Source organism: Echiichthys vipera, assembly GCF_963691815.1.
Source record: "Echiichthys vipera genome assembly, chromosome: 4".
NCBI lineage: Eukaryota > Metazoa > Chordata > Actinopteri > Perciformes > Trachinidae > Echiichthys > Echiichthys vipera.
In genome coordinates this window covers 20680588-20707870 of record NC_139829.1, presented here as the reverse complement: position 1 = coordinate 20707870, position 27283 = coordinate 20680588, and the positions used below count along the sequence as shown (strand labels likewise).

Sequence of the window (27283 nt, the reverse complement as noted above, 5' to 3'; positions counted from 1 at the left end):
ACTGGTTGCTTAGCAATAACCCACCCCCATCTACTTCCAGACTTGCATCCAGAGTAATCACTTTTTTCCTCTAAAAGATTCCATATATAATTATAAGCCCACTGCTGGCCTTTGAAATCTGCCTAATGGGTCTTTTCATTTATTTAGCAGAGTGGGTTGAGGGTGTGAGCAGGACTTGGAGATGTTAGAGAGAGAGAGAGAGAGAGAGAGAGAGAGAGTGTGTGTGTGTGCTGCTTATCAACTCCTGGTTATTGTACATGTGTGTGCGCGTGTTTATATCTGCTTTGCGTTGAGCAGTTGGTGGAGTTTGACCGGGATTATGACGAGGCCAAAGCTGTATTTCCTGCTATATAGCTGCTGCTGCACAACCTTTGACCTACGTAATGCTGCAGTGGCAACGTTTCATTCAAACAGATGCATCTGCACACACGCAGTCACATATTCCCCTTTTTTGATAGGAGACCAGAGTGCTTCTTCTTGTGAGCTCTTAGTTTTATTAACATTTTTATTGAGTTGAACAAATTGCTGACCTTTTGTGGCATAATGAATAGCCCGGCCCTGCTTAGGAAAAGAGAGTTTTGGCGGAAGTGGCTGGCGTCAATCCAGGCTGTTTAACTCATGATTTGCAGTGTGTTTATTCAGCAAGTGACAACATTTTAATATGGCCGAGTGTTTTCCAACATTTCAATTCTTTTTCAACTGCATTTTTTCAAATCAAACTCTTCAGTCAGGACGTTAATTTATCGTCTGTCTTTAACCTGCGCTGGTCTCCAGCAGGGCTCCATAACTTTAGGTACCTGTGCTTTTAAGTGGCAGGATAAAGGTATAATATCTGAACATGACCCCAATTTAAACTGCCTTTCATCACCAGCAGCCACGGATGTTGGCACAAAGTCCAGAGTCGTTTTAATGCTCGGCCGATTATCCTATCTGTGTTGAAAAATAGATTTCTTTTCCATCGCCTCTTTTATGAAGGAGTAAAAATGCATTTGAAACTCCCTGTGAAGCTCATATTTAACTTTTACTTTATTATGATGACAAAAAGAAAACAGACCTGGTGGATCAAATTAAATGTTTTGACTTATGCCAGTGTAGCCAGTTGGTGTTGCTTTAGACTGTTCACTTTTGGATGGACAAATTACAATTCAAAAAAAAAAAATCTGTTTTGTTAATGGAGCTTCTTCAAATAATGTCAGCCATGTCTGATATTTACCCATCTGTGCTCTCTCTCCATATCCTGTTCGGTGCCATCTTTCCTTATCCGGGCTCATGCACCATTGCAAAGAGTGACAGCTTTGCACGTCCTGGGAACTTCATACAGATAAACTAAACATACAGTGCTACCCCCCACTCCCACCCACCCCCTTCTCTGTGGCATGCTTCTGTGGCTGCGTCTATAGGAACAGCTGTCCAGCTGTCACGGCAGCCAGCCAATCAGCCTCTCTCCAAGGCAACATCTGTAGAGACTGAACGCACAAGGGCAGCCTGCCGTTCTCCACTCGTCCCCAAAGACCATGAAAGTGTGTCAGGCCTTTTGGCTGCACATTACCGCTGACCACATCAACCGTATGACTGGGTTTTGATTGAACGTTATCTGCTCCCGTGCCACTTAAATAAGCTCGGCGAGGCAGCAAACTTTTTTTTTTACTGTCACTGACTTCCAGTGATCTGTCAACGAAATGATTCACATTATTACAACGGTTCTTTAAAACAAAACACTTCGCAGGCAAAAAGACGCAACACATTATCGGATCCATTAATAGTTTGTGTATGTGTGTGTGTGCAAAATCCCAGCGAGCAAGGTGCAATGGCCTGGAACTGACGAGAACCCACTGGGATTCTCTCCTTGATGTAGCCCCCCTCTTGCTCCCCCTCCCCACCATCTTTTCCTCCTGGCAGCGGAGCGACGGTGAGGCGGGCGGCAGGGACGGGCGGGGGGTTCAGAGCCATGTGAGTGGGGAGATGAACAGAGCTGTGGTCCCCTCTGTCAGCCACAAACTAGGATCAGGGAGATCGCATGGGACTCTCTCCTGGGACGAACAAAGGGAAGCAGGGAGAAAAGCAGATGTTCGGTGTTTTTCTCGCACTTCTTCACCAGCTCACTTGTGTTTTTTTTTGTTTGTGTTTTTTTAACCCTCTCTGCCGTCTTCTCTCAGGCTGTCATTAGTTTCTGTCATACTTTTTTTTTCGGTGGGTTTGTCTTTAAAGGACGAAACACTTCGAGTTTTGCTGTAGACATGTATGAAATGAAAATTTGCTCGTTGAAAGTGTCATTACCATTCCTACGCCTCTTGTTAGTTTTAAGAACTTTTAAAGCTCTTGATTTCTTCATTGGTCCTCTTGGTAAGCGGGGGCCTCTCAAGCATACTGTGCCTCTCCCCACAGACAGCTGCAGACTCATACAGGCTCTGGGCGAAGTTTGATGGATCCTGTTTACTGGAGCTGAGAGAATGCCTGGGTGTCTCAAATTAAGTGTCACTTAAAGCTTGTCTTTTAGTCAGCTTTCTCATTTTGTTTCTCCCCCATCTCCAGTGACAACGATGTGCTGCCAATTGTAACAGGGATTGAGAGGAAGACATTTGGTGATTATACATTCTGTCATGATTGAGGGGTGAAGCCAGAAACTCGAGGCAAAACCAAATTCCATATGGCTGCAATGAAATCTCTCCACCCATAGTGAGTTACACTCAAACAGCCCCTGTCCCAATGACAGGGAAATCGCCTGCTCATGACTTATCGTTTTATCATTCAAATTTACCCCATTGATGCTTGCTACTGTGATTGACAGCTGGGCCTTGAAAGCCACAGCTATCTCAATTGAGCTGCGGCAGCCAGTTGGTAACCGTGACAATGGTCTCTCCTCTTTGCCTTGTTTTCACACTTTTTCTGCTGTCACAGAAACCTCACTGATTGCTTCTCTGCCAAGACAGCATCCTATTAATCTTTTAAATAAGGCCGCAGCCCAGCAGTATTGTTTGCAGAAAAAAAACGAGAGGACCCTTGTGAGACCACACTGAAAAGGAGGGCAACTGGGGCTGAATCCGCCTCATTGTGGCAGGAAAGCCAAGCCTCCTTAAAACCAACAATATTAGAAATCTGATAGCTGCTGTGGAGAAAGTGGGTGCTGAGGTCTGAATATAGCCGGCGCTCTCTGACCCCCACCTGATGACTCTGCGGGCGCTCTTTCGACTTCTGCCGCTCTCAGCTTTGCTCTCCAGGTGCATTCTGTGCTTTCATCTGCATTGTGGCACTCTGAATAAAAGCCTCTGTGTTTATTGCCATTTCCTTATTCTCTGCACTTATTGATCCCTTCAGCATGGTTGGAACAGGCTGTTTTATTTTTTTCAATTCTGGGCTCAAACAACATAACAGCGGCATATTCTGAAAGGTAAAACCATTGATGTTTTGTGATCTGACCTAGGGAAGGAAGAATTACAACGTAAGCCTTTGTCCCTTGTACTAAGCTGACTATTTGTTTGAAGGAAACACAATCGTGGATGATAGTGTCCTTGCACAAATGTATTTGTTTCTTGCAAGAAAATCTCATCTCTATCTCGAAACGAGTTTCTGCAGTTGGATTTCATGGACTCTGCTTTTGTGTTTAATTAGGGGTGATTTGTGAACATTTCCCAAGTGGTAAGAAGTCTTTTTTGAGTCTCTGTACTTTCTTGTCAAGTGGTTGTTAATGGAGAATTGCTGCAATGCTCCTGACACCTTCTGCTTTGTAATGAGAGCCTTCCTGTGCAAAACAGCCCCATAAACCAAGCCTTTCAAGGATGAGGAACATGTGGTGGCTGTATTTGGCAGCTCAGTAGTTGGGATTTTAACGACATATAAAGATACTGAAGTCGTGGGATCATCGTATGCCTTTCCTCGTGTTTTTGTACCGTCTCCGGTCATGGAAACGCAGCGAGGCAGGGCAACCTAGATGACTAATTGACTCCTGGGTCAGAGTCACATGATAGCAAGACTGCTGGTCAATGGAAATGGATATACTTTCCCCTACTGGGAGCCACGACTGCTTTGTGATCATCTATGTGATCATGCACCCATGCATATACGCACATGCATGTGCATTTGAGCATGTAGCTATTCATAGCTCTTCACCTTCTGTCTGACAGTCGCTCCGCCACTTTGTACTCTCACATGATAATGCTGTGAGAATACTGTGAGTTTGAACAATAAGGAATCAGTGAAGTGAAGTATTTGTTCGTTTTTTTCTAATTATCTAATTGAAGGACTCGAAAGAATTGTGGCCTGTGTGTGTAATATTTGACACCAGTTTTAAGTGTATGCACCATTTTGTTTATGAAAACCGTTTTGTAGTAGTACAGGTTTTCTTTATTTGTACATAGCCTCACTGCGGTGCTCTCTGTTCTCTCTTTTTGTGCACAGACAAGTGAGCGTCTGTAACAGTTGGTTGTTGAAATGTGCATTAAACTGTGAGTCTGCGTTTTCCTCTGAACATGCAAATGTGTGCGTGTGGGGATATCTTTTTTGTTCTTGTTTGCAGGTTAAACACAAACACTGCTGTCCCAGATTCACACACAAGCCCCCACCACCTGAGTCTGATCCCCGGCAGCCAGCCACGAGCCTCCTCCCCTCCGCCCGACATCCAAGAAAGATTCTCTCAGTTCCTCCGGTTTCAAAGTGTTCGCATAGCTTGACTGTGTCGAAGCATGCCCCTCCTCCCCTGACCCCTCCTTCTGGAGACAGCACTCTTGACCTGCTGCCCCATTGTTTCCAGCGGGGATGGATGGGGAGCCGCCTCTGCCGGCACAATCCTTCACTCAATAGCTGCTCCATCTGTTGACTGCGTGACTCTGGGTTACAAGCGGGGATTTTGCTCCGTCTGTGCAGGGTTTGAAAGGAGCTATCTCAGGGGGCTTCCTGAATAGGGGTTTTAAAACTGCAGTAGCAGGGTGTTGTAATGCCCCTCACACCCCTTCACCCGTCATCATCCCAACACAGCCGGCTGGGTGTGTGCGGAATGAGAGGCCTTCATTGTGCCTGTTCACAGGCCCCTAGGCAACAGGGTCACCTTGTCCCCAAACAAATGCTGCCCTCTGTGTGTGTGTGTGTGTGTGTGTGTGTGTGTGTGTGTGTGTGTGTGTGTGTGTGTGTGTGTGTGTGTGTGTGTGTGTGTGTGTGTGTGTGTGTGTGTGTGTGTGTGTGTGTGTGTGTGTGTGTGTGTGTGTGTGTGTGTGTGTGTGTGTGTGTGTGTGTGTGTGTGTGTGTGTGTGTGTGTGTGTGTGTGTGTGTGTGTGTGTGTGTGTGTGTGTGTGTGTGTGTGTGTGTGTGTGTGTGTGTGTGTGTGTGTGTGTGTGTGTGTGTGTGTGTGTGTGAGATCAGGAAGAGGGCAGAGGCCCTGGTTGCAAGGACATTTATCTAACATCTCTGCCTTTCACATCAAGGCCTATTCAGTGCAACCTTTATGCATTAGGCTTTCAAAGGGCATCCCAGATAGAGAAACACTCTCGGCTGCTTTACAGGTCAAACTGTTCTCCCTAAGCATTTACACCAACAAAGCTATTGGTGTAATTTTTTCTATTTCTCTTGTGAATTTGGCTCAGAAAAAAAAAAAAAACCTTTTGAAAACATCCATGTTTTGTCTCTCCTGAACTCTCCTGAGTTCCCATCTTTTGAAATCATAGAAAAGTGCCACTTAGGCCTTTAAGGCTAGTCCGTCCATCCTCTTTTATGCAATATTGTGACCACAATCCAAATCTGTTCTGTCTGCTGGTTCACCTTCAGTAATTAATGTAAAGTACCTTCATCTGCCTTGTTTCCTGTTCTTCTCCTTTATTACAAAGCCACAGTCAGTCACAGATTCCCTGCTGGGGCCTGAACCCCTCAGCTCTCAAAAGGATGCCCCAAACACACCATTACCTCAGTTAAGATGATTAAAGTAGAAGGCTATGCTGTCCTTGTGTCTTTTGCACATGTGTTTCACCTCCACCTTTCTCCTAAGAAGTGAGCAACAGCATCAGACAGAGAAGAAGACGGTTTGTTCAGGCATGGAGCTCCTTCACCAGACGAGACGGCGTTAAAGGAGGAGGGGGCTGCTGAGTGGAATGAGTGCAGGTAGAAAACTGCAGTGACAGCAGAATGAATAAATTGAAAAATTCTCTCATTGTAAATTGTCTATCGCTGGTGACAAACGATCTGATAGGCGTGCGGCCCGGGTTTCCGACGCATCTGTCCCAATAGAGCTGTGAATAACTGGTCTATCTCCATACTGCTTAGCACTGGCCCCGCACTTAATAATTCATACAGTGTGAAATATTTTCCCCGGTACAGATATGCCAAAGAGCTACCGCCAGCAGGCGGGGGCGGTGAGGGGGTGTCCCTGCGGTGCTAATTTGGGGGATAGTGACGTGTGTAGATTTCTAAGGGGGCTCTAGTTTAGATGAGATGCCTCAGACACATTTGCTCTCCTGTATACTCTGTCTGTTGTTCGAAAGAGCTGAGCTGGAGATGCAGAGAGTGAGAGTGAGGAAGTGCAGATGACATTTAACTCATGGCTGATCTGCCTGGAACCGGGAACAGCGAATGGAAATACATTTCCATTTAAGCTGACTGAACACAGTTATCGGTGACTGTGGGGACAAAGGGAGGCTGTAAACCTACTTAGTAATTTTTGCTGTTTGCCCCACCAAGTGTTGTGGTCACAGTTGACATCAATGGGAGCAGGTGTCCATGGACACCTGGTTTGTGTCTCCCGTTTCCATCAGGTGACTCCTCCTCAGCAGCCACAAGCAGCTCTCATGGTCCCTGACCTTATTGTCCCCTTAATTCACAGTGCTGAGCACACACCACCTTATTCTCCACAGCAATGAACCCAAAGAAATAATGGCCCTGCGTGCATATCATGTGCGCACATGATATGTGTTCGTCTATAATAACGTCATGCCATTTTGTGCAGCGGTGCTGTGTGGTTTTGTGTGGCTCGTTCCACAGCGCAGTCCTGTACAAACTGGGTTTTTATGGTTCGCATTCAGGCCCTGATACCAATTATGCAAACTATTAAAAATTTAAGGAGGACAGTCTTTTATAATTTAATCCTGAAGTAATAGATTCTATTAAAAATGCATGAGAGGAGCTTTATAGATGGAGCTAGAATTAGTGTCTATCAAAGACTCCAGTCAAGGATGCAGGGGGAATGGGCGGCAGGACTGGTGGTATTGCCTCATTATTCAAATAGGGTATTATTACCATAGAGCAGGAGTCCCTCAGAGCTGAAGAGCTCACTGGCCGCTGTGATCACAAACAGGAAGAGTCTGGTTGGGCTCCTCAGAGGGAGCTCTCAATTTATTTCCTGGTGAAATTAAACTGGTTTTAGATTCTCTTTCTTAGCTTTCACAAATGACATTCAAAAGGGCACATGATTTGTTTCGGTATAAAGCATTCTGTCGTTGAACTACTCCGTCTTCTTGGGTTTCTCCTCCCTGGTGTTTCACTCAAGATTGTTTGGTCTTGTCCTTGCTGAAAGCATGTAGAAAGTGTTCAAGCATGAAAACAGGAAGCCCACAGTGTTGTAACTTAATGGCTCAGGCAGCAAGCGAGCAGCAGACCTTTTACTGGCCTTGGTGTTCCTTGGTTTACACCACAGAGCTTCCTGGGCAAGTGAGCAGGTTCCACACTGCTGTTTTTAAAAAGCAACCATACTTGCACAATTTTACTTTTAAACATTTCAGTCATGTTGTGCTCCACTTTATCCCACTCTAAACTGTTTTTCTGCATCACAGGTTTTCTGGAGTACAAATAGTCGTTGAATTTCCCTCTGTTGTCATTTTGACTTGCTTCAATAATTACAGGTAGAGAACTGCAGTAATTCAGATACCAAAACAGCCTCTGAAAAGGCTTTGTGCTTATTAGTGCGCCACGAGAAGTGGATTGAAAAAGCCAATAGAAAATGGAACCCTCATGAAGCTTATATGGATTTTAAGTTCTGCCTCTGAGGTAAATTCCTCGCCTTTTTGATGTAATGGTTGCCTGTTTATGGAATAAATCCAACCGGCTTAATCGATCATCTCCGTGGAAAGGTCAAGAGGAGAAGCTCTGGTGTTTGAAGTGCTTATCCCGTGGAGGAGTGCCAGAAATGTGACACCTCCTTATGAGTGGGCGGTGGCAGGCAGATTAGTGACGGACAGGGTGGCCCAGAGGGATGATTTAGTGAGATTCAGCCCTAAATACTCTATGATATCAGAGAGAGAGAGAAAAATTATAAGATGCCTTCCCTCAATTCCTATTTTCAGCAGAAAAGCATATTAGTAGATTAAAAAGAAAAAGAAAATTTCCCCAAAAGAAGAGAGAGAAAAATAATCAAAGGGGGGTGTCACAGCTGGTGGTGAAAAGTGAACCAAAGTTTATTGGTTTTAACCTCCTGTTCGCACTTTCAGTTTAATGTTGCTTGACGTTACCAGTCGGTTTCATCCCTCTGCAGTCTAATCTAATCTGGAGTGGGTGGCTTTGGGCAGCATCTGTGCTCCGAGTTGAAATAGGGCTTTCTTTCCGCCTAATCCTCTATCCAGGGATCACTCAGTAGGGTGAAGACAATTACCAGCCGGCTCTCTCATGCTAATGGAATCTCTAACTAGATCTTACAGAAAAAAAAAATAGACGAAAGAAGAGAAGCAGGGACAATGGTGTAGAAAGATGACCCAACTAAAATGGGTTTTTAGATTACCGTTTAATTATTGATAGAGACCCAGTTGTAAGGCCTAAGGTCAGGATTTGGAGAGCATTTTCTGAGAAAGGAGGAGAAAGATTATCAAGTTATTTTGGTATGTGCGTGTGTGTTGTGGTGCGGGGGTGGGTCCAGGAAGTTGCTGAGACCGGACCTATGTCACCGACTTATCAGCAGCTGTGTGCCAGGTAGTCGGCCTTTCACCTTTTTATCACCTGCCTCCAGCAAGGTGTCTGGAGTGGTTTTAAATTGCATTAATATGCAGGAATTTATAGATTGCCTCCCTTGGCATTTCTGCAGGGAGGGGAAGAGAGTATTACAGTCTCCATCTGCACTAATTACTGGGTCTTGGCAGTGTTACCTGTCTCTTGTGAAGGACAAACCAAGGCACCGAGCAGTAACACACAGAGCAGAAGGAGCTCATCTGCTGGGGAGTCTTCAGGAAGAGGGATGTCTCCGGGGCGTTTTTACTCTGATATGTTTGATGTGTTGGGAGCCTTGACAACCATAAAAAATCTCTGCCAGCAACATCAATAAACTAAATGACTTCGTCCAACTTCCTTCATCTAACTGAGAGGAAAAAAAGGCTAGATTTCAGTGACAGTTGCGCGTTCGCTCAAACTGTTGTAGTTAAATGTATCAGCATATATCTTCTGTTAATCCCGGCAGAATCTTAAATTGACTGTCTCCAGTGTGTCAGAAGATTTAAAGTCACAGCAGCACCAGAGTAAATCTTAACAGGTGGAGAGCAGCCGTGTTCTCCTTGAAGTGTAGTTCTGAGACCTGAAACAGGAAAGCAAGTCTTTTGGGCCAACAAATAAATCACAGGAGCGACGAAATGTGTCAAACATCCTTGAGGGGGAAACGATCGTCGAATGATGCACGTATGCTGTTATCTCCGCGATGACCTCGCTTCTCAATTCTGTCCGTGGCTGGTCAAACTCGCTGATAACAGGAGCCCTTATCGGGTTGCTTTTGTCATGGAAAGCGTCTACCATTTGAAATCATTACAACCTGCCCATTTTTTTCACTGTCCCCAATCATTGAGCGGTGACACCAAGACCTTGCCTGTGAAAACACAAGATCGATGCTTTAACTCTTCACACTTCAGGTAGTTCGCCGGCTGTGGGGTTGCCAGGTTTCTGCATCAAATCTGCATGCTGCGATCCCTCAGCTCGCTGTGGGTTTCTCAGGTTTCTGTTTTTGTCTGTCGGCCTGTCAGGAAGTCTTCTTGGATTGCTGCTGCACGACAACATCTTGCCGGTGTTTGTACCATCTGTGCCTTTAGCCAGCAGGTGATTACCAACCGCAGACTCACCTCCCACTCTGTCCAATTGGATTCCCTCTTGCTGGCATGGTCAGGGCCAGCTTTGAGAAAAAAGGAGCAGGATGACAACAGCTGGATGGCACATATTATGGAGTAAAGAAAAAGGCTGCAGAGTCTCGGCAACAGAAACTGCAGTGAGGAGAAAATATGTGGAGAAAATATGCCTGCTTCCTTTTTTCCCAGCAAGCTTAGCTGTGAGCAGTTGTCATCCTCTCTTTTATAGTCCAGAGTATCCAGCAGAGCAAAAATGGCTTTGTCACACTTCAGATATATCAAATGAGATCAGTGTCAACATTCGACGGTGCACTATTTGATTGCCTTGTGGGCTTTACAACACACTAATGTTATGCATGACTGACTATTGGATCTATGACACCCTCCAGTGAAAGACAGCGGAGTTGTCCTTTGGACCATGGGAATTGGGGTCACCTGCTAACCTGCAGAGAGCAATGTTCAGAGCCAGGCTTCGGTGACTGAGAAAAGAAATCACTATGTTTGAATTTAATTTTATTCCATTGATTTATTGAACACCCATTAATAAGCTTACATTTCGAGACAGGGCCATTTTGCGTGAAGGCCCCCCCATCTCTCGTTCTCTCTCCCGCTTTTCTCTCGCCTGCTCACTCCATTTCATCATAAATTGACATAAGCCTTTCTTTGAAGTTCAGAAGCCAAGCTGAGGAATGACAGCACAACAAACAATGAACACAACACAAAAAGACAATGAACGCTCTTTAAATATTCAAGTGAGCCACCATAGGATGCGTAGAAGGGGAAAAAAAACAGAATCCTTGTTTTATTGTTGTGTTAAGCCGTGAATGGACCTGTCTGAGACAATAAAGGATTGTGTCACATTGGGATAAGAAATTTTGCAATATCAACAATGCTTTACAAATGGTGTGTAATAAGGTTTAGTGGGGAAATATAAATCCTTGCATGAAAACCATGAAAGCTAATTTTTCACATTTGGCCAAATTTAGTGTGGATGGTTTGTGACTTATGTTTGTAAATTCTCTTTTTAATGCAGGCACATTTGTGTGAGTGAGACTTCCATGTCATTTTTTGGATTATAAAACAGGCCGAGGTGCAACATAAATACTGTATATGTAAGTATCAAAATTCTCAATTCACAGAGAAATGCACACCGCAACTAAGACAGTACCACAATAGTGGCGCTACAGTCATTCCCTGGCTGCAATAATGTTGCAGAGATGCTGAAAACCCCGAAACACCGACCAATCAGAGCAGACTGGACTTTTGTCCGTGCTAAAGCTAACCATTTCAGACAGAGGCTGAATAGAGGTCTATTCAGACAGACAGTATGATAAAAACTATTTGTATTTTGAACTTTAAAGCATGTACACGTGGTCTAGTAGTGTTCTAAGTCACAACATTAGCAGGGTTTCTGTGTGAAAGTGGTATTAGATGACAACTGATGCTGCTGCCTCGCAAAACAATGCTGCAACAAAGGTTGAGGTAATAAGAGGAAAAGAGGATGAGTTTCCCCTGTGGTTCGTCTGACAATCTTAAGCCCCACTCTCATTGTTCAGGGTCCCTCACTGGCATCAGTAGGAGCGCAGGGTCTCAGTCATGTTGTAAGAGCACCATGGACTGTGTTTGGTTTCATACCGGTGATTGGTGCACAGGATACACAGCTCTTTAAATCAGAAATATTTTGACTTGGATTTCATTGTTGTAGAGGTGTTTTACATTGCTTTTCTCACTTTTAATTGGAAACTTAGAAAGATGTGTGCCACTATTTAGCTACTAATAGATCTTTACATTTCCTGCGATGTACTGTGCATTTAGACACTTGTTGAGCTTCAAGCGTAATGTGTTTTAAAGTCAATTTCAATTAAATAGTTTTTCATGTTAATTTTAGCTTATTTTATTGTAAATATATCTCAGTTCTCATAGCCTCTGTTGTAATCTTCTCGACCAGCTTCTACAATCTGGTTCCTCCTTACATGTTTCTTCTCCGTCAAGTCTGTAGTATGACACATAAACATTTACGATTGACGCTGGCAAGAAATATGCTTCATAAAAATGTGTTACTATGGCCCGAATTAGCTCCAAGCTCAAGAATTTAATTTTTTTTTGCACTCCCACATAACCCATACATAGCTCAGGGGGACTACATTTCACATGTTACCAACTGATGTCAAGGTCAAGCTTTTCAGGGCTTCCTCACCTAAAGTGTAAGTGTAAAGAAGAGCATTATGCAGAGACTTACAAAAGCTGCACATGTAATAGTTATGAGAATTGCTGTCTCTGGTTATTACAGTTTTTTCTCACAACTTTAGGTAGCAATGACAGTAGAGGAACAAGCCTGCAACAATGTTTAAAATATTTCAAAATCACACAAGGATGACAAGTATTTTTTTAATCTGTGGTGCAGGTGCCAAGAGTGGACAGAACTGTGAGAGCTGGACCACAGTGGGGAACTACACTACACTGCACTAGAATTACCGACCCAAAAGCAAACAAATCCACCATGACCACCTACAGGCTGCTATCGAACAGAACAATATGACTGGTGGACGTGCTGAAAATATTTAGTTCAATACAACACAATATTCTCAATTCCTTCAACAGTCCTCATCCCAGTAAGATTAAGACATTCGCCCCAACCTAGGTCGGGTCTGTGTATGAATATGTATCATAATTTCATTCATCTTAATTTGCTTCACTTCAGCTCTTTGCCTTTTCTACATTTTGAATTTGGTTAAAACACAGTCATGCATTATGAGTTATTTACCAATAATAAAAAACCTAGCCCGGCACAAAGATGCAGCAATTGGCTGTGAAGTCAATTAGTCCTCATTGCTATTACAGGGTTGACATTAGTTTAGGCAGGCGTGTTTTGATTAGAGATGGCAGACGACTCACTGCTATTGGACTGCCAGACATTCCTCACCCTTCATCCCGTGGGTGAAGCTATTGAAGCTGACTGGAATATAGAAAGCTTACAGCTGAGTATTTTTTTGCCAAGACGTCCTTCATCTGCAGAGAAACCTCTTATAAATATGACCATGCTGCCTACGAGGCTTTTTGAGCCCCAATAACGGTGACGTGCTGCATCGTATTTATAAGAATCAGCTGCCAATATGTTATTATAACGTTGTATATCATCGCAATAATGCCTAAACTGTAGGCTTTTACACACAATGGCCTTTTGTTGTGCAGGTTATTTATTGTGCTGGTGTGAGGTTGTGCAGAGCTGGTGGGTGAGTGCATCCAGGGGCTTGTATTGTTAGGGAATCAGTGGCTCTTGTTTGTGGAGCTGGGAGGGTTTGTTAACAATGCCTTTTTTATGTCCCAGAGTGCGTGCCTGTCGGCAAACATCCCCTCAGAATTTTTGTTTGTGTGTTGTTTTGTTGTTGGTGTGTGGATCAGGGTCGGCGAACATAACCCTCTCATTGTGTGCCATGTCCAAGTGGACCAGTTTTATATCAGGCACATGTGAGCATTAGTGTGTGTGTGTTTTTGAATATACAGTATGAGTGCAAATTATTTAGTGTGGATGTGTGGAAAGTGCCGAGCTGAAGGGGTTTACTGCCAGTGCTTCCTAATGGAGCCTTTCACTCTCCCTCCATTCATGTGACGGTATGGTGACGGAGAAGGGGGAGCCGGGGATTAAGGGGGTAGAGGCAGTGCCTTGTTAAAGAAACAGAAAGGGTTTGAGTGTGTCGATTGGATTAACTTGTTTGGGCTTATTAAGAGGGGAGACACAGCAGCTTGTTAAAAGCACTGCATGGGGCGTCCCACAGTGAGACGGCAGGGTCACCATTCAATTAGGTTGAAGCCCCACCTTCGCTCATTGTGGAGGCTGTCTGCCAGGCCCCTGGACCATGGCTGGTTCGCCACTGGGAGGGGGAGCTTCACTGGAGACACTTTAACTAAAGACAGTCAACCCTCTATACATGGCTGGAGATTGATTTTCTGTAAAAAATAAATTTAAAAAAAAATCACTAAGGAATAATATTAGCTGGGGCTGGAAATGTTTTTTTGTGCTACTAATGTTCATGCAATACTTGAGTTTCTATATCAATACCAGAATTAAACCTTTTTGGATTAGCATGCTCTATAACACCTTTATCACCAGATGGCAGGAAAGTTGATATTGCACTCTTTACTGCAAAACGTTAGATCTAATCAACATTTTGAAATTCTTGCTTCTGTGCAAGTATGTACAGGATGTTAAAAGTGAGGTAAAGAGGTGGTTATGGCAAACTACGGTCACAGTATGGTTGGGAAAAGTTAATAAAAAGGTGGACCTCAGTTGCAGGTTGGAACGGGAGGGGAACACCTTGCTACATATATCCTATAGGGCATGCTCCTGTTCTTGACACCAGACATAAATCCTGGGGGGTTGATACATCTAATATGAACCTAATTCCAAGGATACTCTGCAGATGTTTCTACAAAATCCAATTTTCAGAAGCCTTCAAGTTCACAAATCTTAAATGTTGACTAAACGCAAGCAGAACCTTGCATACAGGAACATTCTCATCAAAGAAATAAGCGGGCAAGACTATGAACCTGACCTTTTTATAAAGTTTTTTAAGACTTATTTCAGCCCATACTGAAAACTATTGATGTTCAATACCCATGAACACCGGAAACATGTGTAGACCAAAACACACACACGCAGACTGAGTTTATTCACCCATGACCACCCTGTACCCCGCACTTGGCAGGATGCTTATCAGGGCAGACAGCTTTGGGCGCGGGGAGCCATCTCCTCTGATCTCCTCTGCAGTTTAAGAACCTTTTAACTTAGAAATAGCCCTCTGCCAAGCCCACTGCCTCTTGATTCCGGCTTATTCCCCTCATCTCATGGGACTGATCTTCCGCCCCCATTGCAAACCCTGCAGCGGCGTTACCAGAACGGGAAAGAGCCGATAGACATCCTGGCTTTTGAGATATCCCTGCACTGGTGTAATAGGAGACATGTGAGTGGATTTGATGAGTGAGTGAAGTGCAGGTGGTTTTCAAGCAGCATGTAGGGACAGTGTGTGTCTCACACCAGCACCTTCATAGGGATTGATCTGGGCATGACAGGCTGTTTTTAAGGCAGCTGGATGATGGTCACAGGGCTTTATGGAGATAATTTCCTGCCTCTGATAGACATCTGCTAAGTAGTACAATAACCTAATAGGAGGAGATGAGGGGAAAGGGGAACATGACGAACAAGCCACACACTTGCTCCTTCTGCCTCGCTCTTAAAGTCAATAATAGGAGAAAATTGGTTCTTGAAATTGAATTGGAAAAAAAAGTGGGTCTCTTTCAGCGAAGCATAATGCCTCAGAATACATTTGGTGAGCAGCAAATGGAGAAAAATGTAGGGTAGTTACACGATTGTCTTTCATTTCAGAGAGGGGGAAAATTGTGGAGGTATCCCCCCGTTAAGACTAGCTTTTAGTCTCAATCTGCTCCATGTGTCCCTTTTTCTCTCTTTCTCAACCCCTATCTTTTAACAAATGGGCTGTGAGGATGGGCTTGTTGTGAAATTAGTATCCTCACGGAGAGGACACAGAGAAAGGATTATGTGAATAGTCAGTAATGAGCTCAAAGTGCCAGTGTGTTTGGGCCAGGCCTGCCTGTGCGCGAGAGGAAATGGCACCGCAAGTGACCTTTTTTTGCTCAAGCACCTGGCGAGAAATAGAGTGGCTCCTCTCTTCCATCTGGTGTGTGTGTGTGTGTGTGTGTGTGTGTGTGTGTGTGTGTGTGTGTGTGTGTGTGTGTGTGTGTGTGTGTGTGTGACACAGAGTAATTAACAAGGAAGTCTAAAGTCTTAAGATTTAATTGACATTTATCAGGGAGGTACATTTTGTGAACATCATTTCCACGCCGTCAGGTTTGTGCTTAAAGTGTTGTTTCGTGTCTCTGACACGTTTTAAAAATACACATTTTAGACTCAGAGTGTGTTATATGAGCCTCAGGGTCTGAGGTCAAATTAAATGTGAAAAATGCTTTATTAAAAAATGTTTTTTATGTGTGAAAGACTGAATTTTTTTTTTGTAGAAGCGGTGCTTTTATCCTATAACACCTGCTTCTCATCTTTTAACTATTCAAACCAGGAAAGTAATTCAACCTTAATTATAGGCAGTAAATTGTGTTGTCGCTGTTTATCATGCTTCCTTCCTCCATTTCTAAATCCAAACTTTAGCACTTTACACTCACTTTATACAAATGCACCTATTAATGAAAATCAAGTCAGTTCCGATTTGAACCATATTTCAAATGGTACTATCTTTTATGAATCGACACATTTACAGAATTTGAACTCACGAGTAAAACATATGGCACCCTCCTCTTCTTAAACCAAAGACTGTATTGTATTTATTTTTTTAGAATATTTGTTGCTCAAGGACAGATGATTTCACAGAGTTTGAAAAGAAGCCATTTATGAAATTCAAATTACAATCCTCTTGAATGAATGTGAATATAACTGCACATTCTTATATTGTATAGATGTCATTTTAAACTCATCGGACTTTTAGATTGCGGTTTTGCACCTTAATCAACTCTTAAAGGAACATGTTGTGTAAAGGTTAGTTTGATTGAATGCTTCTATTAGTGGTTTAATATTTGAATGGTTTTCTTTTTTTTAGTGGTGATCTATATTTTACTTAATTCCTTAAATGAGAAAAACAGGAGCTGACACTTTATGGACTGCTATTAATTTATCTTGTAATCATTGTAATTGCTTTCTTTAAATGATAATCTATAAAACTAAGTAATGGACTGATGGCAGGTGGCTAAATGTTCATTTAGTGATTCACTGAGAAAATAAATAACAGGGGACAAGCCTGTGACAGGCACATGAGAAATCATTTTTCAATAATCTGCCACGCATCATGGCAGGAGACGCTGGCGCTGACAGCACGGATGAAATATTTGCCTCTGTTCTTTGTTTTAATATGGGAGGAGAACGGCCCAGATGGAAACGATAGTGTTTCATATCGATGCATTTTGGACAAGAGCCTCAAACACATGCAGAGTTAAGATTAAAGGCACAATGCTTTATACAGAGACAGCCATGCTTTTTTAAGTGAGACTGGGCTTCTGCAGGGTTATATTCAGTGCAGTAAGAGCACTTTGTTTCCTGGAAACCAAACAATATCCTCTAACTGAACTATGAGAAGGTGAATCTCGATCCTTATCATGTTAAAAACACTCTGGACTTAAATGCTTTGCTTTAGCTGTTCTCATCTGGCACATGATCCAAGTAGAAGACTTGGTAATCAGTCATCATTGTGCTATGTGACACTGGTATGTTGCTGATGAATGATACCTACCCTGTTACTCGATTGTTGAGGGTCCTTGGTGAGGGAACAGTAGGTTTATATATATATATATATATATATATATATATATATATATATATATATATGACTATCCAGGTCCTATGTTTCCACTGGGGCTCTGATGGGCTTTTTGAAAGGAAACTAGCAGCAACTGCCTCCCTGTTCCTGAGTGAAGGTGGCTGTGGGGAAAAGGGGGAGTGTAGAGCTGGAGATTTATGGCCTAGAGGGAGATTGATTAGTGCCGTCACTAGCCCTGATGTACGGTTGGCAGTCTCTCCCTCCCACCCCATTGCATCACACACACACACACACACACACACACACACACACACACACACACACACACACACACACACACACACACACACACACACACACACACACACACACACACACACACACACACACACACACACACACACACACACACACACACAAGCACCCATACGGTTCAACACACAGCTACACATACATCCAGACACCACTCAGTCCCCCAGGCCTTTCCTGACAGTCCCCCAGAGCTGTTGCATGTTAAGTTGTAGCAGACAGACTGCTGTTTTCTCAGCATTACCATTTTTTTGCTGTCCATAGATAACGCCATCAATCACCACGTACACACTGCCCTGGAAGGAATGTGCCCGAGTGTTGCTACTTTCTGTGGTTGCCTGTGTGTTTGTTTTGAGGACAGCTTCATGGGCGGGAGATGTGGTTGAATGGCTGTGTGGATGTGCTATTTGAAGCTGCAGAGTGACTGGCCCGGACTGTGCTCTGAACCCGTGTCAACCGTGCTGCCCCTGCGCAGGTGTGTGTTTATCATTCTGCTCGCAGAGCTGAGAGGCAGGCAGCTGTAGGCATGCTTTCCCAATTAAATCCTGGGTGAGAAACCTAGCCTATCTAGCCCAGAGCCAGCTCCTGCCCGCTTGCCGGACACGGCCGTGGAGCTTTGACCTCGAATCATCCTGCTTAACTCACTCAATGTTCCTCTCTTTTTCCGCTCCAGGTTGGCCGCAGAACTCCCCCGGCTGTAGTACTGTGCCCACCTCGCCATGCTGGCCTGTCTGCAGAGGAGGCAAAACCCTCCACCCCAGCACCCAGTGTGTGCCAGCAAGACCCTGGAGCCCCCGCAAGCACTTGGACGGAAATGTGAGTTAACAAATTGACAGGGAGCGATGCAGGTCAGGAGTTCAGCTCGCCCAAAGCAAAGAAATGAGAGAAGGTTGTTGGTCGTTTGTATTTAATCTATCGGTCATGGTGAATGATGGAAACGGGTAGTTAACCCAGACTGTGAATAAGTGAAGGAAAATAGACTTTACGGTTTCTGTTGTTTGTCACTGTGTTCCCTCGCTACTCTAAGGAATTCTAAACAGTTTCACTCGCTCTGCACTTAGACCTTGGATTGCCATGTTGTTTGGCTACTCATTGTGAGGGAGCCTGTTTAGCAGTGCTGATTGTGCAGTCGTGGCAACAGGGCTGAACAGACAGTGTTTAACGTGCCTCACTGGCCCTGGGTGACCCTGAGGGTCTGTAAACATTTACAGTGTCTGGTCCTGGCTGTGCCGGCCGCCTGTAAAGCATGACAGCTGCCCTGTTTGCTCCCCGAGCACCACCCTCTGTCCACTCACAAAATGGTGTAAAGGGACAGAGATGAGCCAGGGATGAAAACTGTTACAGAGCTGGGGAAACTAGTTCTAACCAGTTTGGGATTAGAGAGCTGCAGCAGTCAGGCATCTGGAAGGTGAATGGCTCCCTAATTTTGTTGAAGCTTTTGCACAAGGCTTTTACAGAGATAGTTTGTTTTCCGATGAGGGGAAGAAATGTCTTTCCTCCTTATTGGATGCTCCTAGAGTCTTTAGTTGCCTTTGTTTACACTGCAGGCCTATGAGCTGCCTCAAGCCGATTTAACAGGACTGTCAGATGGAGAACAGGGGAGCACTAACCTACCAGTTTTTACCTCAGCTTAGAGAGGCTTAGTCGGAATAGCAGGTTCTGTGCTTTTTCATTGGGGACACATTGTATCAGGCTTGTAACCAGTCCAGTGAAAGACGAAGAAATCAAGCACTTCCTGCATTCTTTCTCAGCCTTTCGCTGGCCAATTAGCTACTTGTCAACTCAACATCACACTCCAATCGCCTCCTACAGAGAAAAGGAGACGAGAGTCACAAACAACAAGGTGACTGGGTGTTACATCCGTCCTCAGATCTGGAGTTGTTTTTTGCTGGTCTGTATGGATGTCTCATGTGGAGCTGTGTAGGTGTGTGTGAAACAGAGGGAACCAGAGACATAAACATAGTTCCAAGTGCATTTGGAAAGGGGCTGCTCTTCAGCTGAGTGGAGTTCAACCAGGCTCACTAATGAGGTTTCAGTGAGAGGTGAAGTGAAAGGGGAGGACAAAGAGAAACTGCACAAAATAGAATTAGAGAAGGTAAAGATGGAGAGGAAGGGATGGAAATGAAGGGAGTCCTCAACAGTCATCTTAATCGATTCCCTCCTTCCAATTTCACAGGATTAGCCCACTTCCTCTCAGGGTCCTTTTATTGAGGATCAGCCAGTGGGAGCCAGGACTCAAATCAATAGAAAAAAAGAACAGTCTCCAGTTTGCCCTCCCTCTCACTGACCCTCTCTGTCTGACTCTCCCTCTCTTTCTCCACCTGTTAAACCCTTTGATTGAAAGACTACCACAGCGACTGACTTGAGGTTCATAATGAGGATGTTTGAACATAATAGCCTCCTTTCTGTCCTTGGAGGGGGGGGGGGGGGGGGGGGGGTTGGATTTCCACCACTGTGCAGCTCTTGGCCTCAATAAGGCAATTGTTCTTCTGGGCCCAGAAGGGGTGCAGGAAGGCAGACAGTGGGTCTGGCTGCAGAAGTGGGCACACTCAGGTCACCATGCTGAGCAGGTCCCCATGATTGATTGTTTGTGGCCAGGGTTGTGGGTAAGGTGACCTGGAGGCTGACTACCAGGATACACCCCTCACAGAGAAAGTGAGGGCACAGTGTGTGTGTGTGTGTGTGTGTGTGTGTGTGTGTGTGTGTGTGTGTGTGTGTGTGTGTGTGTGTGTGTGTGTGTGTGTGTGTGTGTGTGTGTGTGTGTGTGTGTGTGTGTGTGTGTGTGTGTGTGTGTGTGTGTGTGTGTGTGTGTGTGTGTGTGTGTGTGTGTGTGTGTGTGTGTGTGTGTGTGTGTGTGTGTGTGTGTGTGTGTGTGTGTGTGTGTGTGTGTGTGTGTGTGTGTGTGAACTGGGGTGGCAAAGCAGTCAGGAGGAGAGTTTTAGCAAAAGCCCCTGCATGCAGATGCCGAGTGGCTGCACAGATCATTGATGCGACTCCCATTAAAAATCCTTCATACCCTCAATAAAAAAGGACTTAACTGGCTCCACCATCAGCTGGAAGCGTTCAGATCAGCTCGCCAGACAATCAATTTCCCCCAAGCGCACAGAGCTTAGCGGGAGAAACGGGAGGCGGAAAGCGGGATGTTTCCATTATCACAGCCCGCTCTGTGTCTGGGCTCGGGGGGGTTGGGTGAGGTGCTGTAAAGCGGGAGTACAGGGGAGAAAAAGGAGGGAGTGGCAGAGGGAGATGGGGGAGAGACAGACAAGTGGAGGAGAGAGAGAGAGAGAAGCAGAAAGGGAGACAGAGAAGCTGGCTTTTCAAAAAGCCATTGACCGCCTGCCCTTAAAAATATCATATTGGATTAGCCTCACAGAGGCGGCCTTTTGATATTTTTTTTCTTTGGCCGTAGAATTAAAAGGAGTGCACAGCATTACTTGAATTATAAATCATAGGCACTTGCTTTCACTGCTCCCAAATTCCGTGCATATGTGGCTGCACTCTCCAGCGCCAGCCCCTGTCATTTTTAATTAAATCCCCCCTTATGGGTGACATTTGTAGCTTGCCCCCTCCTCCGTCCTCCCCTCCACGTCTCTCTACCACTGCCCTAGATGGAGACATGAAAGGCAGAGACGGCAGCGGAGCCAGGGCCTCTCATCGTGCTGTGCCCCAGAGAGAGGGCACCCATCCAGACAGATGAGAGAGGGAGAAAGGCCCTGCAAGGGGAGAGGGGTGAATGGATGCCACTGACCCTGGCCACCCTCGGCCAGCGGCGACCTCCCTTGCTACCCATCCCGCTCCTTGATCATCGTCCTCCACTGTTGGTCTGAAGGTCCCGGGAGCAAGGGTGAGCCTAACAGCCCTGCTCCTGAAGGGGAGAGGGAGGTGCACTGGTCCAGTGATGAGTAACACTGAGATGGCTGGACAGGAGGCCCAGCAGCCCCCACCACTGCCCTGCCTCCACTCTGGCCCAGACAGCAATTACTCTGCCAGCATGTCAGCTAAAGAATAACAGGTCCAGAATCCCTCAATTGACTGTTTGGTGGGGATATTTATGACTGGCTATTTTCCAAAATGATAGATTTCAGATTTCAGCAGGTTTTCATTTGTTTATTCATTACTGAGTGGCTACATTTGAGCTGGCACAACATTTTATAAGAATGCCATTGTCACACTGGGTGTGCATGTTTGTGCTCTTTATTCAGGTTCTGCCCTCATTAACCACACAGCTCTCTGCCCCGCCCATATTTGTCCTGTGATTGGATCAGACTTAGGGCTAAACCTGGGTGTTCTCTTGTGTCTCTAACCCCAGCAGAGCCTGGCTGCAACTCATACGCACACACACAAAGATTAAGCATACTTTTGGTTGCATTGCAAAGACTTAAGTAACTCTAATCTTGGCAGAAACTATTTCACATCATGATGAATGCAACTGTGGTAGAATCAAACTCAGATAACGAGTTTTGTCCCCAGTTGAATGTCTCCAGTCAACCGGTGTGAAGTCAAGAATTTATCTCCTTGCAGCAGAGACGTGCACACATGTACACACACACATACACACGAGCACACCTGCAGCCTTAAACCTCTGTGACACCACCCAGTAGGCCTGAGGTGCCAATCAGCCAGGTGTAGATGAGAGGTTCCCAGAAGGCCTGATATCCCAGGTTCATGCAATGTCAGGCCAGGTTCAGCCTTCTTCCGGCTTGATCGACAGAGACAACCTGGCCATGTCACAAACAGCCTCGGGACATGACATGGGGGTTCACCCGGGGATTGTAGTTTTCCTAATAGCCCCTGTGCCTCTGCAAGCGGAGCTGCCAGAGACATTAGTTGGCTTCACTTTTAGCAGCTTCTCTTCATACACCACCACCACCGGTGAGAGGGAATATGCTCAGGCAATGACCTCCAGCCGCCTCTCTTCCACTGTTGTCTGGGGTGTTGCGAGACATAACAGGGGAATTAGCGGGCCATATCAAATTGCAGCATGAGTTTCCAACTGCTGTTAAAGGAGAGAGAGAAAAAATGTGGGGAGCGCTTTCAGTTGAATATTTAAATGTGGTCATGAGCAGCAGCAGAAATAACAACCTTTCCCCTGATTGCCTCGGTACCCTGGAGGTGGAGGGCATAAAGTGGAACTGGGGGAAAAGGAATGGAGACAGAGCGAGGGAGAGAGAATCTGCATGCACTTGACCTTTTCCCACTGATTGAACTAGCTCATTCCTAATCCCATTTGGAATTCCACAGAGTGCCCACAGAGACTGTCATTATTCCACAGTCTACAGCAGGAAAGCAGAGGTCATGAGGTACTTTTCATAGTGAAAGCTGATTGACAGCTATCCATGGCCTGCCTCCTCCTGGGTGCCTACTTATGCAATGTAATTTTGGGGATCGCTGGGTTTGCATAGCCACACAAATATGTCATTCACACCTTCATCACATGCCTATATTGCAAAATCCAGAGTTATATCGAGTTTCGGTTTATTTTACAGGGACAGGTCTGTGATATTGGTAGGACTAGTCTTACCTCATGCATACTACTGGCTCTTCTGTCACGTTGGCGTCTCAGCGCTGGCACACAGAGGATCATTTCCGGCAGGTGGCGTCCCACAGAGCCATGCCTTCCCTCTGCCCTCTGCCTTCTGCTGTGAACACGGGGGGCAAAGCAATCTTATTGCCTTGGGAGGTGAGCTTGAGGAAGAGGGGCTCTGCTTTAGGTTTGGTCACAGCGGGACTTGGGTTGAAAAACAGGTTCCTGGTTCCAAAGCCTCCGAGCTGGCATTTGGGCATCCCAGGTGCAAGGCATCAACACCCTCTGTCTTTGCCTGCCAGAGAGTGGTGGTGGGTTGGGGGGATGTGAGCGAGGGTACAGAGAATGTCCGCAGTCCCTTGCTGTCCCACAGGAAATGACACACAGCCGGTGCCATCTCAGCGCCGAGCCCACCACAGACTGACCATGAAAAGCTTTCAGTAGGTGTTGCACGCTCCTGGCAAGGTCTTGGCATTTTTGTGTGATCTGTTTGATGCAAAACTCTAAATAAAAACGTAGTTTGGGGCCAACATTTGGACTTACAAAGTGTCTAAGTAGGAAGAAAAGCTTTTTTTTAGCTTTTTAACGAGATTTCAAGCCTTTGCTCAGTTTCTGTCCAGTGACTCCATCTAAATCATGAAGAAATGACAGCACATTTAAAGTATGAATCACAATTTTATTATATCTGCAAAATAAATATTGTATTATGTTGTAATGTTGTTTTATAAGTATACAAAACAGAGTACATTTAACAGCATTGTACTTTGTGGTCACTGGGTTGCGTCTTTTCATGCAGTTTATTGTTATATACGGTAAACTACATCTGCCAAAGCTGTATCTGTTCATTTTTCATTTAGTAAATTGGCCCACAAGTTCTAACTTCTCCGCCATGATTGAAATTCACAGAAGGTGAATATTGATCAGTCCTGTAAAGATTGCCAATACACTGGGGAAGAAGGAGTGTGTGAACAAACTTTCTAGTCGACAAGCAGAGGTTTTGTTTTGTTTTTTTCAAAACCAGTCATGAACTTGGACCAAATGTTTAATACCAACCCTGGCTGTGGTTTTTCAGTCCACTCTAATAGTGTAGAGGGGTTTGCAGAGAAAACATGGGAGTGCAAACTGACCACAGCACAACGTTGAAATCATCGCTCCAGTGGGACAATTTTATTACAGTTTCTGTGGTTAGCACCTCGGGCTCTTTTTCACAAAGCCATCTTGCATGCATTGGTGCATTGTGTCGTCCTTTTAGGTTTGCGAAGCGTTGAACCACATTTGTTTGGTTATAGGTTCAGAGACGGGGCGTGCATTTTGTTGACCTCTGGCTGCCAGTTCCAGCTTTGAACCATTTTGCCTGGACCTAAGCCTTTGAATAGATTTTACAGCAACCACTCTTCACTCACCCTAACCCTGGAGGCCTGTGTCTGTCAGCTCCATCATGAAGCAGCAAGTGTCTAATTTGCAAAGTTGTTTTTAGCTTTGTGATGTTGCTAGGCACTGAAGGTGTTATTGACAGCTGACATAAAAGCAAAAGTATTACTTAATAATGAAGTGATGAAAGCTCCGTCTGTTTTTATGTTTCACCACTATATTAATCAAGAAACTTTACAGATTTCAGATAAAACACATAGCCTCTTATAAAGCAATTCTTTCCTTTCTGGCATGTTGAACAGCACTTGGTATAATTTGAACATGAACACCCCCGCCCTCCAAAGTCCCACCCTCTTCCCCCTGCCTGACCTCTGACGCATGTGAAACGATGACAGGCAGGAAGCTCGGAAAATAATTTTATCCGGACAGAATAAAACAATTGTGCAGACTTTTATCAGAAATATATGAGAGTTGAATATTGATGAGTTTCAACACCTGGTGGATTTCTTTTACATTTTACTGTGCTATATGCTTATTAGGAGCATTTTAATATTATAAAAGAAAAGTGTAAGGATGCCAGAAAGGTAAGAAAATCTCCTCAGCTCCATTGGCATGAAATCTTTCAAAATCTCTTTTCTTCTAGAAATGTATCCATTTGTGTCTCTCCTCTCCGTCCTCCTCCTTCTCCTCTCCTCTCATTGGCATGTGTACTGCAGCCGAGTGCCTTGTTGTCTGTGCAGTGTTAAATATTAATTGGGAATCAGTAGAGGACTTGTCTCCTAAATGATAGAACAGAAGGGCCCAGGCTTGCCTCAGGCAGCCTGCAGGCGCCTTTCTTCTTCCATTTACCTGCAGGCCTGCGCACCAGCACTTCCTCCAGTCTGACAGGCCTACCCAGGCGCCTCCAGCCTCCCCTCGTCTCTCCCTCTCACTCCCACTCTCTCCCTTTTTTCTTCCTTCTCTGCTCTCTGCACTAGTTCCTTTTCTTATCTCAGTATGTGCTTACAATCTCTACCTCTGGGGTCCTTTATAACCTGAGTGTGTGTGTGTTTTTTGTTGTTGCTGTGTCCATTTGAGTTTGTGCATGACTGTGAATGCTGCTTGCTCTTGGCTGTACATGTAGCCCTTTGAGAAAATAGTGTCACAGCGTGGCATATTCTCTTAAAAACAGGACAGGGAGGGCTTGACATAAATCTGTCAGGTCAGGATTTTAGCTTGTTATATTTCTTTCTTGGTTCTGTCCTTTGCTGCTCTCTGCCTCATCACTGAATGGTTGAATCTCTTTTTCCTCTTTTTGATGTTTTCCCATAACTGGCCTCACGGTTTGTCTTTCTTTCTTTTTTGTGAGCCAGCGTTTGTTCGTCTTTATCAGCCTTGTCATCTGGAGAGGTGTACCGAGACAAAACAACTGGCACCGGCTGCTTCTTGGTGTGCTGGCTAGCTCTAACTTGTGCGTGACCCTTGTGGACTGAGTTAATTAAGCTGCAGAGATTTGTTTTGGAAATCAAACCAGTCCAACCTGTTGTTGTATTTCGACTTGACTGTATCTGTTTGCACTGGAGCAAGGCTTTCCACAAGGTTCAGTGAGGGTGCACTGGGAAGTGGCATGGCTGAATTTGAAATGGAAAAAGGGCAGCAGAGACACAGGGATATAACTTGAGGAGGGTAGGGGGCTGGGGTTGACTTTTTAGATGCCATAGGAATGAGTTCACAGGCCCATGACCACAGGCCTAATCACACATGACAATATCGGCTGGTGTGCCAGTCGCAACGCATAACCACCCCGCTGCTTGTGCTGACTCGGGGTATTTGCTGATAAAGCCCTGCTTTCTAGACCATGCTGTATGCACAATGAGGGTGGCCCAGGCAGGCCTGAGGGCTGGCTCAACCCCCCCCCCCCCCCCACCACCACCACCACCACCACCATCATATCCCCCCCCCCCCCCCCCTACCCCCCCATCTATACAAAACCATGCACTCCACTAAGCCCTTTGGCCAGACTTGATTATTAAACAGAGAGCCGTTTTGTGATGAATATAGTTATTTTTTCCATTTATAATCTATCACGTTGCCTATCCAGACCCATAAATTATTGCAAATGGAAAGAGCCTGGCGAAACTCGTGCCTAAAATGAGGTCGTGGCTGTGTTCACAGTGTGAAATTATCAGGGTTGATATTTTCTATTGGAATGTCCCTTTTTTTGGCTGTCATGGGAACAAACATGGAGACTGTACTCTTTGTTTGTCCGTTTTGTTTATGGAGTGCAGTGTGAGGTGTGAGGTAAACAGGTTGCCCCAGTTTCTGTGTTTGTTTGGTGTGAGGGTGTCCCACAAAAGGCCTGACATGGCTGCTGTTGGCCCGCATTCCTTTGTGGCTCAAAGAGGACATAAACTACCCACTGGTGTTGTTTTTGCTGGGCAGTCAGTTAGATCATAAGTAATTGACACGTGCAGTGATCTGTTTTGAATTAAAGGGGGAATCCTATGTTTAGTTCTCTGTCATGCATGCTACAGAATTACTTCTTGCGTTAAACCCAACATACAAGGCAGAGACTGTAGATGTCTGCTGAAATATCTTTATCTTTTCAAATGCTATCTTTACCATGTTAGTGCTGATAATGTTTTTTTAATTCCCGAGAGAGGCAGAAGGTCCCCTCTGGTGATGCCAGTGGTGTTAATGGGGCAGGAATGCAGGACGAGTGCTTTCCCACGCTGTTGGTTTTCTTCCGCCGA

The 27283-nt window shown here is 45.0% G+C and overlaps 1 protein-coding gene across 1 annotated transcript in view; it reads left to right on the top strand.

Moving 5' to 3' along the window:
* Positions 1-27283, top strand: part of fam222aa (family with sequence similarity 222 member Aa) — a gene marked incomplete at both ends in the record, with an annotated part of 44616 nt that overhangs the window by 7899 nt on the left and 9434 nt on the right. The window contains 2 exon segments of the mRNA XM_083912036.1: positions 18330-18354; positions 18358-18472. Coding sequence (XP_083768162.1) covers positions 18330-18354; positions 18358-18472 — 140 coding nt within the window.